At 42.1% G+C, this 13,485-nt stretch overlaps 1 protein-coding gene across 2 annotated transcripts in view; it reads left to right on the top strand.

The window, feature by feature from the left end:
• The first annotated feature begins 308 nt into the window (after positions 1-308).
• brd8a (bromodomain containing 8a) overlaps positions 309-13,485 on the top strand; it is a 19,892-nt gene continuing 6,715 nt past the window's right edge. The window contains exons 1-18 of one of the 2 annotated variants that reach the window (XR_001290403.1): positions 309-719; positions 1,106-1,202; positions 1,709-1,778; positions 1,954-2,003; positions 2,116-2,238; positions 2,329-2,409; positions 2,545-2,609; positions 3,810-3,952; positions 6,952-7,134; positions 7,745-7,835; positions 8,206-8,355; positions 8,570-8,733; positions 8,858-9,305; positions 9,415-9,458; positions 9,591-9,859; positions 10,365-10,457; positions 10,542-10,610; positions 10,699-11,031. Coding sequence is in view for 1 of the 2 variants with exons in the window: in XM_005735403.1 (XP_005735460.1) it covers positions 701-719; positions 1,106-1,202; positions 1,709-1,778; positions 1,954-2,003; positions 2,116-2,238; positions 2,329-2,409; positions 2,545-2,609; positions 3,810-3,952; positions 6,952-7,134; positions 7,745-7,835; positions 8,206-8,355; positions 8,570-8,733; positions 8,858-9,305; positions 9,415-9,458; positions 9,591-9,859; positions 10,365-10,457; positions 10,542-10,610; positions 10,699-10,981 (2,442 nt within the window). In the remaining variant the exon portion in view is untranslated. The remainder of the gene's footprint in view (positions 720-1,105; positions 1,203-1,708; positions 1,779-1,953; positions 2,004-2,115; positions 2,239-2,328; positions 2,410-2,544; positions 2,610-3,809; positions 3,953-6,951; positions 7,135-7,744; positions 7,836-8,205; positions 8,356-8,569; positions 8,734-8,857; positions 9,306-9,414; positions 9,459-9,590; positions 9,860-10,364; positions 10,458-10,541; positions 10,611-10,698; positions 11,032-13,485) is intronic. The other variant, XM_005735403.1, reaches the window with a different exon arrangement.

Genomic DNA, 13,485 nt, shown 5'->3' with positions numbered 1-13,485 from the left:
AAATAATAATAATAGAGAATTTAATATTATTATTTTTAGTAGTAGTAGCACATCTGCGCAGCATGCTACATGTGAACCTAGCTAGTTGTGTGGCAAACAACTTGTGTACTAAACTTGTTGTTTGTGCTTAGTGCTTTTACCCAGTTATGTGGAAAAAAGAAGTGCTGGACTAACATTTATACATATAATTATCTTTCTACTGACACAAGTTAAGTTCCATCTTTACATAAAAAACAAGCTATCCTGCTTAATTATGAAAATTCAGCCGCCTGCAGGGTGGTACATTATTATTACTGTGGTGGGCGTGTACGAACACTTCGCTGCTAGCTAGAATGAGAAATAAGGTTTATGGCTACAGTAAGCTAAAAAATTTTCTTCGTCTGGCTGCCTGTCGCTTGGTAGCATAAACTCTTTCTAACGTAATTAGACCGTTTTTTGACTCTTTTACAGACGCAGTCTTTGCATTCTAGCAAGCTGGTTAATCCTTAAATTACCAAAAGCTTTGGCATACCAGACTGAGACTAACGGGCAGCAGCGGTGATTCAGCGTGCTAGCTAGTGAGAAAAATCTTGAGAGCCTCCACATCCAGCCTAACATCCATTGATGTTAGCCTATGAGTATCGCCTTCGCATATCGCCAGCGTTGTTAATCGCCGGGTTTCTATCTACCAAGATGTACGGGATGTTGGGATGACAGGAAGATGGCAAACGGGGCTGGAAGTGAGTAACGTTAGAAAATAGCAAATGTCATGACATGCTACCCGTTAGCGTGTGTGTGTTTGTGTGTGTCGTACTTGGATCTTATCGCTTCTAACTTCTCTTCGCTCCCTGCGTGGCAGCCTGCACGGATTATTGGTTGTCATCACGAGTTGACGGCTCTATTTACACTGGTGGTGGCTGCCGTTTGCTATCAGTTATATCAAAGACACTCTCTTTGTGTGTGCAGTTGCATGCTTAAAGTGCCGGTACTGGTGGTTAGCTCGATCATAATGGTAAAAAAAAAAAGAAGAAGAAAAAAGATCCAGGCCGGAGACGTCCAGCAGAACACAGTCTGTATTAAAAATATACTGCATAAAGTATATGTTATGTTTCGTCCACGTCTGCAGAACACAAGCTGCTTGTCATTGGACCAACAGAACCATGGTCAGTGAGGGAGAAGCTGTGTTTGGCCACATCTGTCATGAAGAGTGGGGACCAGAACTGGTAATGCATGCCTCTTTCAGCTGGTTTCAACGATTCTGTATTATGTGCTCAATAGTGTGAGTCATAATCTGGCACATTAGATGTTGTTAGTTACACATGTAACTAACGTTCGCTTATGATTAGGTTTTAAGATAAGATGTTGTCACTTAGGGTGGTTCTGTTAGTATTCCTGTGCCTGAGTATTTAAAAGGGTTGCTGGTCTGCTTTCCTGTTACAGTACACAGTGACATACAAATAGGATGACTTAACCATGGTTAGTCATGTCATTCTTTATCTGTTACACTGGCATACATGATGCAGCCCGGTGCTGGCTGGCTTTAATTTAGTACCAGGTTTGCATGAAGTAACAAATAAAAGAGTAATTATAAATGAAAAAAAATAGATTTAATATAATTTTGTTGCTGAAATATAAAGATAATAAACCATTGCATAAATAGAACATTGTTTAAGTCTAATAATCTTTAGAACTGTATTTATCTTGGGATGTCTTATGCTTTTTTCATCAGGGTATCGGTCAGTCGTGCCATAAAACCATTTGCAGAACCTGGGCGACCACCTGACTGGTTCTCTCAAAAGGTATGACCAGAGCACCTTATCACAGGGTGAAAAGCAGAGAACACCCTGTACAGGTTGTCAGACTATCGCAGGGCTGCTTTCACAACATTAAAAACTTAATCCATGATCTCTGCAGTAGGTTTCACGCACTCTATTTGAGTGAAGTTGTTCTTGATACTCTTTTGGATCTTCACAGCACTGTGCCTCCAAATACTCAGAGCTCCTGGAAGCGACAGAGGCCCCAAAGTGAGCACATAAGTGACTTCAACTTCAAACATGCTTGTGTAGCTTTACCCCGTTTGATGAATGCATCTAGAGGATATGCAGCGTTACGAGCTGATGCCTTTGTTACCTTCAGGCGGAAGCGCGGCGAGAAAGGTGAGGTGGTGGAGACAGTGGAGGATGTGATAGTTCGCAGACTGACGGCTGAGAGGATCGAGGAACTAAAGAAGCTGATAAAAGAAACGCAGGAGAAGCACAGGTAACCAGCATGAACACATTATTCATCTAAAAAAGACACACACCTCAAACTGCGTCAGTGAGATGAGCTGACATACTGCTGTTTTCATAGGAAGCTGAAGAGGGAGGCTGAACTGATTCAAGCAGGACATCTGGATTCCAAACTGAAAGAGCTATGGGAGGAAATTCTGCTGTAAGAAGCAACAAATCTATCAACCCTGTTTGTACAGTCATGCACGTCTTTTTCTCCTGCAAACCTTAAACATTGGACTCATTGGACTCTCTTTGTAACAACAAAGGAAATTATCTTTTGTTGTGCATCTGTTAGGAAGAAGAAACTGGAGGAGGAAGAAGCAGAGATGAAAAGAAAAAACACAGATGCTGCTTATCAAGGTATTTCTTTCAATTTCAGGGGTCTTTTTTGAGGAACACATCCATAAAGAATTATATTTCAGTAATTACACAGGTCATCCATAAATAATGAAAATAAAAAAACAATGAGATTATGATTATTAAACTGAGATAACTTTGTGTAGCTAAGTCAGCCTGCTAGTAATATACATGAAAAGTAACTTCTTAGATATATTTGTGCTTAGTGCCACTGTTACCAGAAGAGATTCTTCATATAACAGACATTGTGATACAAGTTACATATACTTCTGTGCAAAAGTCATGAGCCAACCCTCATTTCTATATGTTTTGCTAAGAAAATGGGAAAAAGGTGAAGTGATTTATTGAAACATGCAGCAGAGACATGGGAAAAATACGGTTTGTGCACTTCTAACAAGCTTGAAAGTCAATACTTGGAAATACCACCTTTATTCTTCATAACAGCTCCCCTGGTTAGTTCAAAAGTACAATTTTATGCCTGTGCCTCAAACTATTATCTGGTTGCCAGCTTAGCTCCGTGGGTGAGCAGGCGGCCGGCCAGCAGGCAGTGGCTATGTTTCGAATCCAACCTGTGGCCCTGTCTGTCTCCACTATCAAATAAAGGCAAATGACAAAAAAGTATATTTTATTTGGAGTTTTTTAAACTAAAGAAATGGGGATAATTTGGCTTTCATGATTTATTGGTCAGTTTTAAGTGGGTCAACAAACAAACAAAGTAAAAGTTGTCTAAAATTGGTCAGGTACTGAAAATGAGAGAAAAAGTAGGTGATGTCCAAAGAAAAACTTTGAAATTTATTAAACTGATGATATTGCTCGAGAAAACTTTTATAAATGAGAAGAAAGTCTGGATTCTTTTAAGGAAGATATGAAAAACTGAGATGTGTCTGACAATTAAACTGGGTTAAGAATGGTCGTACAGAAAGCTCATCAAGACTTGATTGGGTATTTTAGAAGTGCTGCACTCTGCAGGAACTGTTTGACCAGAAACTTTAAACTGCTGTTGGCACTAGAAAACATGGGAATAAACAAAGAAAATATCCTTTATTTCAAGGTGATCACCTGTCAAAAGAGATGTCAGCATTTTTCATACTCAGGTTGAGCCAATTGGACAGCCCGTGTAGAGAGCATTGTTTTGAAAAGAAAAGCTTTGCTTTTGTATGACTCACAAGAAAAGGCTCTCTATGCTGCCCGTCCCTCTTTCAGCCAGACAGGTGGCAAAGAACACACCCAAGCGGATACCCAGTGTCACCATGCATTCGCCCTCAGGCTGTAGCTCCCCAAGCCAGGAGTTCTCCCCAGGTGACCAACTCGAGTGCTTGACACTGGATCTTACATCTACAAAGAATGTAAGTCTCTGAAGACTCAGAGTTACTTATGACAATGCCTGACATTTCACTTATCCTGCCTCGTTTTCAGACATGTAAAAGTGTTTATTAGTATTTAATAATGGTGTAATGATTCTATAAATATTTTCTGTTTCTGTCATGTTCTTTTAGGGGGAATAAGAAAAAACATAATTGGTAAATTATTTTTACCCCTGGCATTATCACTTGATCATGATTGGGTTGTAGACTACAAATAAACTTTAGTATTCTATTTTATTTTCAATTCACTCTCCACATATAAAGTCTGTAAAAATTGCAGCTTTCATCAGACTAAAATAAATCTTAAAACCGGGCACTAACAAAAATACCAAAATGAACACATGGCTAAATACTGAAGCTCTGTCTTAATCTCTAATACCATTGATTGAAGTCGTTTGCTTCCAGAGAGCTCAGATTCAATAGGCTTGAGTGACAGGCTGTTTAGGTGTCTTTGTGTTATCCTTAATTAGTTTATAACATCCTGAACATTGCAGCAGTAACAGACCCTTTGGCAGACACAGACAGGAAGTGTCAAATATGCTTAATAGAAGGAATGTAATCCACATTCAAGTACCTTTTTCCTTAACAGGAAATGTCAGAGGCCATCAGCTTAGCATTGCACCTTGTCTGTTAGTGCTAGCGCGGCTGCTCAATCAATCGTTCCAAAGCTGCAGTCCAGGCACCAACAGCGTAGCCAAAATGAATACATGGCTAGTTAGAATGCAAATTACAAAAGCTCTTTCAAGCTTCAGTAATTAGCTGTGATAGCAGCATTAATGAAATTTCAAGTTTTAGTCAAAATTTTCAGGTCGATCCAGGTTGCTCTCCAGTGCATCCATCGGAGTATAAATGTGTGTGAATGTTAGATAGAAGCAATGATATAGAAACAATAACAAAATTATTTCAGAAAACACAACAGTTATCAGATTCAGGATTATTAAACTTTCATATTGAGCCATAGTGCAAACCACTGATGCGTAACAGACTTTGATGTGCTTCAGATTTGTGCTAAAGGTTTGTAAAATGAAGTTAAAACTGAGCGTTATCTTCTAATTAACACACACTATAAAAACTTCAGCAAGGGTTTGAGCTGTTACTGGAGAGAACATCATGCCAAAAAAAACCCAAAACAGTTTAGACTTGGGAAAAAGAATTGTTGTTGCTTTCAAAGCAGATGTATATACAAAGTTATCACAGCCTTTCCAAGTGTCGAGAACTGAAATGAGAGGGATCATCAAGAAATTCAAATAGAGCAACACAGTACCGAACAAGCCTAGCAGAGGTAGAAGCGAAAGATTTCAAAGACTAGGGAAAGAAAATTAGTCAGTGACGTGTCTAAAGACCTTAGAACAACTGCAAAAAGTTTGGAAGTTGGAAATTGTAGTCTCAAAGAAGACGACCACCAGAACGCTGCATAGGAATGGACTGTGAGGCTGCAGACTAAGAAAACTTCTGCAAAAGAGACACCTTCAGGCCAGACTGAAGTATGCTAAGGGCAACCTGGAGAACCCGTTTCTTTGGTCAGATGAGATGAAAGTAGAGCTCTTTGGCCACAGAGATGTTGCTTATGTTTGAAAAAAGAAGGGAGAAGCATACAAGCCAAAGAACACCATCTGTGAGGAGACTTCAGTGCATCTGGAGCTGAAAATCTTGTCAAGGTGGAAGGAATCATGAAGGAAGAAGGATATGTGAAGATTATGAAAGAAAACCTCCAGCAACAAAACCGAGTCTGGATCGTTGCTTTGCTTTCCAACACAACCTAAAACAATTCTTCTGAAGAACTACCTCCAGAAGACCAAAGCGAACATGCTGAACAACTGGCATGTCGAAGCCCTGTCTTGAATCCTATTGGAAATCTGTGGGGTGAACTGAAGACCAAGGTCCATGCCTGGAGAGCATCAAATCTGAAGGATCTTGAGAGATTCACCAAAGAAAATTGAGCTGAGATTGCTCAGGAGACGCATGCGAGACTAGCTGAAAACTACAACAGTTGACTGCAGGCTGTTATCTAGCAAAAAGGATACACAATTGACCGTTAGCATCAGGGGAGCTAATAATTTTAACCCTGGTAGTTTCTGTTTTTATGAAATCATTTTGTTTCTGTGTTAAAGTAAAGTAATGTAATAAAACGTGGGTGTTTTATTCTTAAAAAGTCCTAAAAACTCTTTTCCAGGTGTAACAGCAATTGGGAAATACTTATTTACTAATACTAATATATTTTCATTGGTGGGCTAATAATCCTGTCGATATCTGTAGATTAGAGGGTTACCTAGGCAGCCGGATCTAGGAATGTCTGCAGGCGTCCAGCTGTCAGCTTCAAAATGATGCAAGAGGAGCAAATCATTTCCAATGTAGATGTAGTTTTAGCATCCAGGTCTTCTAGAGTAATCACGACTGTAGCACCAGGTTAGCTCCTGCCAGTTAACACTTTGCAAACTTGCTAAATGCGTCTTTTTCCCCCACGGACCGATTTCTCCTCATTAACCACCTAATTGACATTTGATTTGTCATTGTGACTTAATTGGCTAATTTACAAAACATTCCATCTATTTTATCATCATACTAGAATTTTAAAATCCCTTTTAAACAAAGTGTGACAAAGTGTGCTATTAAGAAAAATCGCTAAATAGTCACAAATTTAAACTATCTATTTCACCACAACACTCAGCAGATATAATGTCCTTCATTATATGTCCAGTATATACCTAGTAGATGTAATGTAATGTGTTTCTTGTGTGCCACTAATTTAGATTTGGTAAATTCGGGCTCATAGTACCTAAAAAAAATAATTTTAGGTGTAACTTACCAGGAGTGCTATATGGGATGTAAGGCATAGAAAATGACTGTTTTTATTTTGGGAATGAGTCTAATACTTTTGACCGTTCCCTTCAGAGACAAAAAAGAAAACATATTAGAGAACTGATAACAACTGCATCTGTAAATCCTAATAAAATGTCATGTTTCCCTCTGTCTGTCTCTAGGCTTCTGGAACAGCCAGGCTAATGACATTTGCTGAGCCTTCTGGTAATGATGACAGCCACGGGTCCCTGCTAGAGGACCCCACCCAAAAGAAGTTACTGTGTCAGAAAGCCACGCCACCACCATCTCCCCTCCTGTCAGAGTTACTGAAGAAAGGCAGTATATTGGCCACAAATTCCAGATTGGTTTGTTGAAGGGCTTTAATGTATATGCCAGTAATTAACTTGTACAACACTGCAGGGCAGTCTACCTTTATATGATCACGTAAAGAATTCCTGTGCTTTAGAGCAGCGGTCTCCAACCTTTTTTGCGCCACGGACCGGTTTATCCCCGACAATATTTTCATGGACCGGCCTTTAAGGTGTCGCGGATAAATACAACAAAATAAAACTAGTACCGGTACCGACAAAAAGAAAATTTATTCATAACACATGTGAAAAGACCAAGAAAAACCGAGTAAACGATAAAAAAGATAACAAAATAACGCTGAAAACCGATTAAAAACCCTGAAAACTATACATTTTACACCTGAGCCTCAACTCTCGCGGCCCGTTGTTTAAAATTACTGTATATATAAAATTCACTTCACATATCCTGGACTTGAAGAAGAAACCATTTTGCCTTCTCTCTTTATTGGCACTGGCCTTAAAATCCAGTATTGATCAGACACCACTGATAGGATAAAAAAAACACCAGCTATGCTGCCCTGCCTGTTAATGAGTAACAGATTTATTATTAAAGAGCACTGCTTCATGTTTTAGACGTGTTTGATTTGTGTATGCATCTTTATCTCAGATTGGAGATGGTGACGTGTCCACAGGTAATGTGTCAGGAGCACATGACTTGCAGCTGGCTCCACCTTGTCAGCCTCTCTCTCAGGCAGCAGGTACAGATGCTGTGTTTGATCACTGTTGATCTCTGTTAAAATGTCTTGTTACAAAAGCAAATCTTACTTTTTGGATTTCGATAAACAGAAATGTTTCACAAAGCAACAGATTACCATACCAGTAAAAAAAGCATTCAGTAGAACCCCCTTTGACACAGGAAAAAGTGTCCCATAGGTCTTCTTATCTTTAGCTCATTGAACATGTTTTATAATTGTTAGTTTTACTCTTGAACTCTGAATGCATGGGTGCTATCTGGTGATGCCATTGCTGCAAATGTTTGCTAATACTCTGACCATCTGATAGCCTGAGGTGCTTTGTCAGAGCTCTGCACTTCATGTGTTAATGCATGCGTGAATACTTGCATGACAGGTGCCCCGATGTTGTCCCGTCTCCTGGAAGCAGGCCCCGCCCAGTTTTCCCCTCCATTAGGTTTTATGGTCAGTGTAGATTCTGCCTCCAGTGTTCCTCTCTCTGCCACCACTCCTGTTCCTGCTCAATCAAACATCTCAGCAAGTGCAGGTCTGTCCACTTTCTGATCCAACACCCTCACATTCTTAATATCACAAACTTTGCATTGTATACAGAGGATTTAATTGTGACCTGTTGATCAGATCTGTTCTTGGCCACCTGCTCTAAACTAGCAAAGATGTAATAATGCTATACCAAATAAGAATTTAGATTCATGGTGTCGAAATATTAAACAGATAGTAAATCAGTTGTTGCATTCATGCAGAGGTAAATGTGATGGTGCCATCTGTGGCCCCTGGATGCCAGCCTGTCTCCTCTATGGTAGAAGATAAGGTGTCAGAGCTCAGTGAGGACGATGTGACTGTGTCACTGTGTCATGAGCTGGACCTGAAGACAGTGGGGGACATCATCGCCATCATTGAAGAGAAGGTTCTAAAAGTCAACAAACCTTACTGTTTAGGTTACATTAAATAATTTATGAGACCTGTTTGGATTTTTATTTATTTATTTATTTTTTACAATATGAGCATTCGTTGTATGCTTCTTTTTGTAGGCTGATGAAGCTGCTGATGCTTTGGATGCAGCTGCAGTTGAGGCTGCTCTGTCCCTTTGTGAAGAAAATGGCCACGCTCTGTCTGCTGCCTGGGATTCTGGGCCTTTCCAGCCTCATGAGCCACACAATCCCACAGTGCCCACTGGGGCTGTACAGTCTTCATCTCTTCACTGTAGCTTGGAGGAGAGGACGGAAGGTTCACTCTCTTCTTTTTGCAACAGTCAAGATAACCATCTTGCAGGATTTCCTGTGGGACTGAGGAGCATTCCTCCCTCTTCCTCATCTGGATGCGACTCAAAGATTTTGGAGCACTACCGCAGTGGAACGCCTCCACAGGCTGCAGCAGTGAGAGAGACCGGAGAGGCGGTTCACTCAAAAACCCAAATGTCATCCAGAAAATGTGAACGTGAGAAGTGGGCACATCAAATCCCTGAAAAAATCCACGGAGGTACGAACATCCATGCTTAAGCATTTGTACTGCCTTGCCACGTAACATGCAGTTTGCGTCAGACTATGCATTTTGCAAACCTTATTATTCATTTCTACTATCTTGACAGACTCGGTATTAGAAGATAACCCACTGACAGGAAGGCATCCAAAGGTATAGCACTGTATGAGGACAAAGCGAGCATGATGCTTGTAATTGCTGTACTAAAATTTGCAGTGTGCTCCACAGTAACCCGGCACTTTCAGTTTTGTCTGAATCTGTCTGTGCTTTTATACATTTTTGCAGGAGACGAAGAGGGAGGACGCAATAACTATTGGGGGAGGAGAGAAGGCCTCGGGGACTAACCTGCAAAACAAAGTTAATGGGCCAGAGGTGTGTGGAGAAGAAGTGGGAGATGGGGTGGAAGAATTCCTATCAGAGCCAGACGGCGAAACTGAGCTAGAACCGGCAGCCAGTGAGAGTGAGGATGGATACAGCCTCCATACGGCTTCCTCTTCACTGCAGCTCCACACAACTGCAGACTCCATCCCCAGCAGCCCAGCTTCTTCGCAGTTGTAAGTGAAATGCATTTATACTCTAGATCAGGGGTCTCAAACTTAAATGAGCTGTGGGCCACTGCTGGCACTATCATCTCATTGGAGGACCACTTTAGTGTTCAAGGAGTACAAAACAAACAAACAAGAAAACACCCACAAATATTTCTGAAAATGTGGTGTTTTGTTTGTTTTTTAAAATGTCAAATATTGTATAACAAGAAAAAACTGCAAATGCAAATGATTTTTTTTCTCACTGAAGCCTTTCATTGAACTACCAATTAAACAAATTGGTACTCTCTTTCTGACCAGACACGTGGCAACACTTCTGCTATAACTTTGTTTGTATTTAACAAAATAAAAATGCAGACATAAGTGTACACATCAGTCAATATACAGGCTGCAAATAGGGGTGACGAGTTTGAGACGCCTGCTCTAGATGGTGCTGATGATGTAAGAATACTGAGTTTGCAGCAGATTAGTTTCTGCATTCATACAACTTCCTTTTTTGACCTTCAACATGCAGTTCTGTGTGCAGTGAGGATCTGGAAGCTCTACAGGCTCACAAAATCTGGAAGAAAGCCATTATGCTTGTGTGGCGAGCAGCAGCCAATCACAGGTCAGAATCTGATTCATATCTTTAACACTAAATGCACAGTCTCCGATATATCTTTCTGTAACGCGTCGTGTAAACCTGTTGTAGGTATGCAAATGTCTTCCTTCAGCCAGTAACAGAAGAGATTGCACCTGGATACCACAGTATTGTGCACAGGTAAGCAAAGAATATTTTTGTATCACTTTACTGGAGCTTTAGAGGAAAGACATCTCAGACAGAACTGTCTTCGCTTCTTGTTCTCCAGGCCCATGGACCTGGCAACCATAAAGAAGAACATCGAGAACGGTCTGATACGGACCACCGCCGAGTTCCAGAGGGACATCATGCTGATGTTTCAGAACGCAGTCATGTACAACAGCCTGGACCACGACGTGTACCACATGGCTCTGGAGATGCAGCGTGACGTCCTGGAGCAGATCCAACAGTTTCTAGCTACCCAGCTCATCATGGAGACGTCAGAATCTGGTATCAGCGCCAAGAGCCTGAGAGGCCGTGAGAGCACGCGCAAACAGGACTCTACTGACAAGGTGCTTCACTAGAGTTTTGACAAAAGCAGAGTACAGAAGAAGAGAAAAGGGTGAGACAACAAAGGTAGAAGAAAGTGATGCCAAACTATTTGATGGCCATTTTCCGAAGCATGACGTTTGATTTTAAATCAGTTCTTCTCAGGTAGCCATTGGCTTCAATGAAAATTCTATGAAAATTCTATGAAATTCTATGAAAATCAGGTTGTTCTCCTTCAAACATTCGTTTCGGTGTCTCACTATGGGCGACGCTCTCTCAGCGTTGCCCTCAGAAGCCTCTATGTCATTACTCCAGCCAGCATTGGCTGGCAGTCGTGACGCTTGCGTCTGGGAGGGGCCACCCTCCTCCCTATCCAGTCTTTTAAGTGATGACGTGATGAACCCTGCGTCCAGGCCCAAACTACTCTGCGTTTAATAAGGCTGCGGTATTTTTAACATGTTTTAATGCTTTGTATCTTGTTCTATTTAATCTCAACAAGCCCCTAAAAACAGTCAGTGATCACTGTTGGCCTCTCTCGGTTTTTATTACCACTAATCATTTTAAAGCTCAGTTTTTAAAACTTTACATGTAACTACAGCTCAGCCCATGCAGTAGTATTTTAATGACTAACCTTGTATTGTGGATGGATTATCTCAGTTTTTCTCCTGACTGAAGTTTGGTCCGTTTACAGGATCCTGCTATGCAACTGCATTTGCCCCTAACCTTCAGGAACCCTCATGTTAACTTTTATCGAATGGAAAAAAGTCACCAGCTATGCTGCCCTGTCTGTTAATGAGTAACAATAACATCCTCCAGCTTCACTGTTTATATTATGCTAACATAGCTGTGTCGCTAGCGATCACGCAGCACATCATTATATACCAGCTAGCCAAACTTTGGTAACCCTACAAACATCACTGCTGTTTACTTTCCTGTCTTCATTTATGTTGTAAGTGATAGCAGAGCTGTACATCTTAATTTGTTTCAGAAATCCCTCAGTCAGAACATGGTATGTTATATTTAGATGGAAACTAGTGAGCTAACTTCCTGCTAACCTCTAACTCCGTTAAATTTAATAAATTCTGTTTTCATGGATGACTGGATGTTAAACTTAATTGTTACACCTGGTAGAGTATCCATACTAATCATTTTATTACAGATGAATGAATTTAGACAGTTTTTCAACTCTCAGTAATGCTGGAGTGATCATTTGACTTAGGGACCTGCAGCGGAGTTTGGGCCCAGGCACGGCTAATGACGTCAGACTTAAAGACCGGGTAAAAGGGTGTGACACAGCGTCACCCGTCATTCAATTTCCTCTTCTCGCTTCTTCAGAATTTTCCCCTGCGGTTGCAAAATCTCAGGCTCAGATACACATGACGCTTCTGTGATGTGCCCCGGGCTGCAACACGCCCAAGCAGCTATTTCCACACCGGGTTCATGTGAACACTGTGCTCGCTTTACTCTGAAAAGCCTTCGTCAATTCTAGCCTGCCAGGCTAGCCTGTCGAAGAAGGACCCAATGCTGTCTCCAATTGGCGCACTGATGGAGCACACTGAGTCAGCCACAGCAGGCGCCAGCTGGGGCGACGAGATGGATATCATCCTCCCGCTGGTGGACGATGCCGAGGTCAGCTGCGAAGCTATGTTGTCTGATTCCCTTGAGGCTAATGACGAGCTACTCAGCAAATCCTCTGAGGGACCGTTGGAACATCTCGTCTCGGGTGAGGATGACGACGTTTTCTTTGCCCCCTCTGGTCGGAATTCTGCGACTCAAGGGATCGATTGTGATAACCCCGGCTCACAGTCCCGCGTCATGGAGCTATTTGATGTTGCAAAACGGGCAGCTGAAAAGCTGGCAGTCCCATGGCCCAACGTGACAACGGAGACCTCCACCTCACGATACGAGGGTAAAGGGCTCCCCAGAGCAAAGCGCACTACTAAGCAGGTACTGCCGCTTTTCCCCGAATGCGTGGACGAGGTCACACGCTGCTGGGCAAAGCCATTTTCGTCACCCAACCCCGTGCAGGGAGCGGCGGCATATGACTGCGCTGGAATGAAGGAGAAGGGCATCTACCAAATCCTCACAGTGGAGAATCTAGTGACTTCTCATCTCCACCCAAACCAGAAACTTTCCATGTCATCTGGTCCGTCCCTGCCCTTCAAGGCCAAACGCCTGCAGTCCTCCCTGGCTGACAAAGCGTATAAATCAGTTGCCACCACTGTGAGGGCATTGAACGCCTCATCGCTCCTGCTAGCCTACTCGACGGAGCTCCAGGACCAGGCTGTTGCGAAGCCCGATGCTAGCGAGCTGTGGGAAGAGCTGGGCATCGTTACGGACCAGTGTCTCCACCTCACTAGAGCAGCAGTACAAGCGGCGGGCAGAGCTCTCAGCATCATCATCCTGCAGGAGAGGGCAAGATGGCTGAACTTGTCGGGGCTTTTGGACAGAGAAAAATGTGACATTCTGGATGAAAGCATCGACCTCGCTGGCCTTTTCGGGACTGCCGTTGCCACCATACAAAGAC

This window comes from Pundamilia nyererei, unplaced genomic scaffold, assembly GCF_000239375.1.
Source record: "Pundamilia nyererei isolate P.nyererei 1_Seehausen unplaced genomic scaffold, PunNye1.0 scaffold00064, whole genome shotgun sequence".
NCBI classification, from domain to species: domain Eukaryota; kingdom Metazoa; phylum Chordata; class Actinopteri; order Cichliformes; family Cichlidae; genus Pundamilia; species Pundamilia nyererei.
Note: the sequence above shows the minus strand (reverse complement) of the source record. Positions and strands in the feature narration are given on the sequence as shown.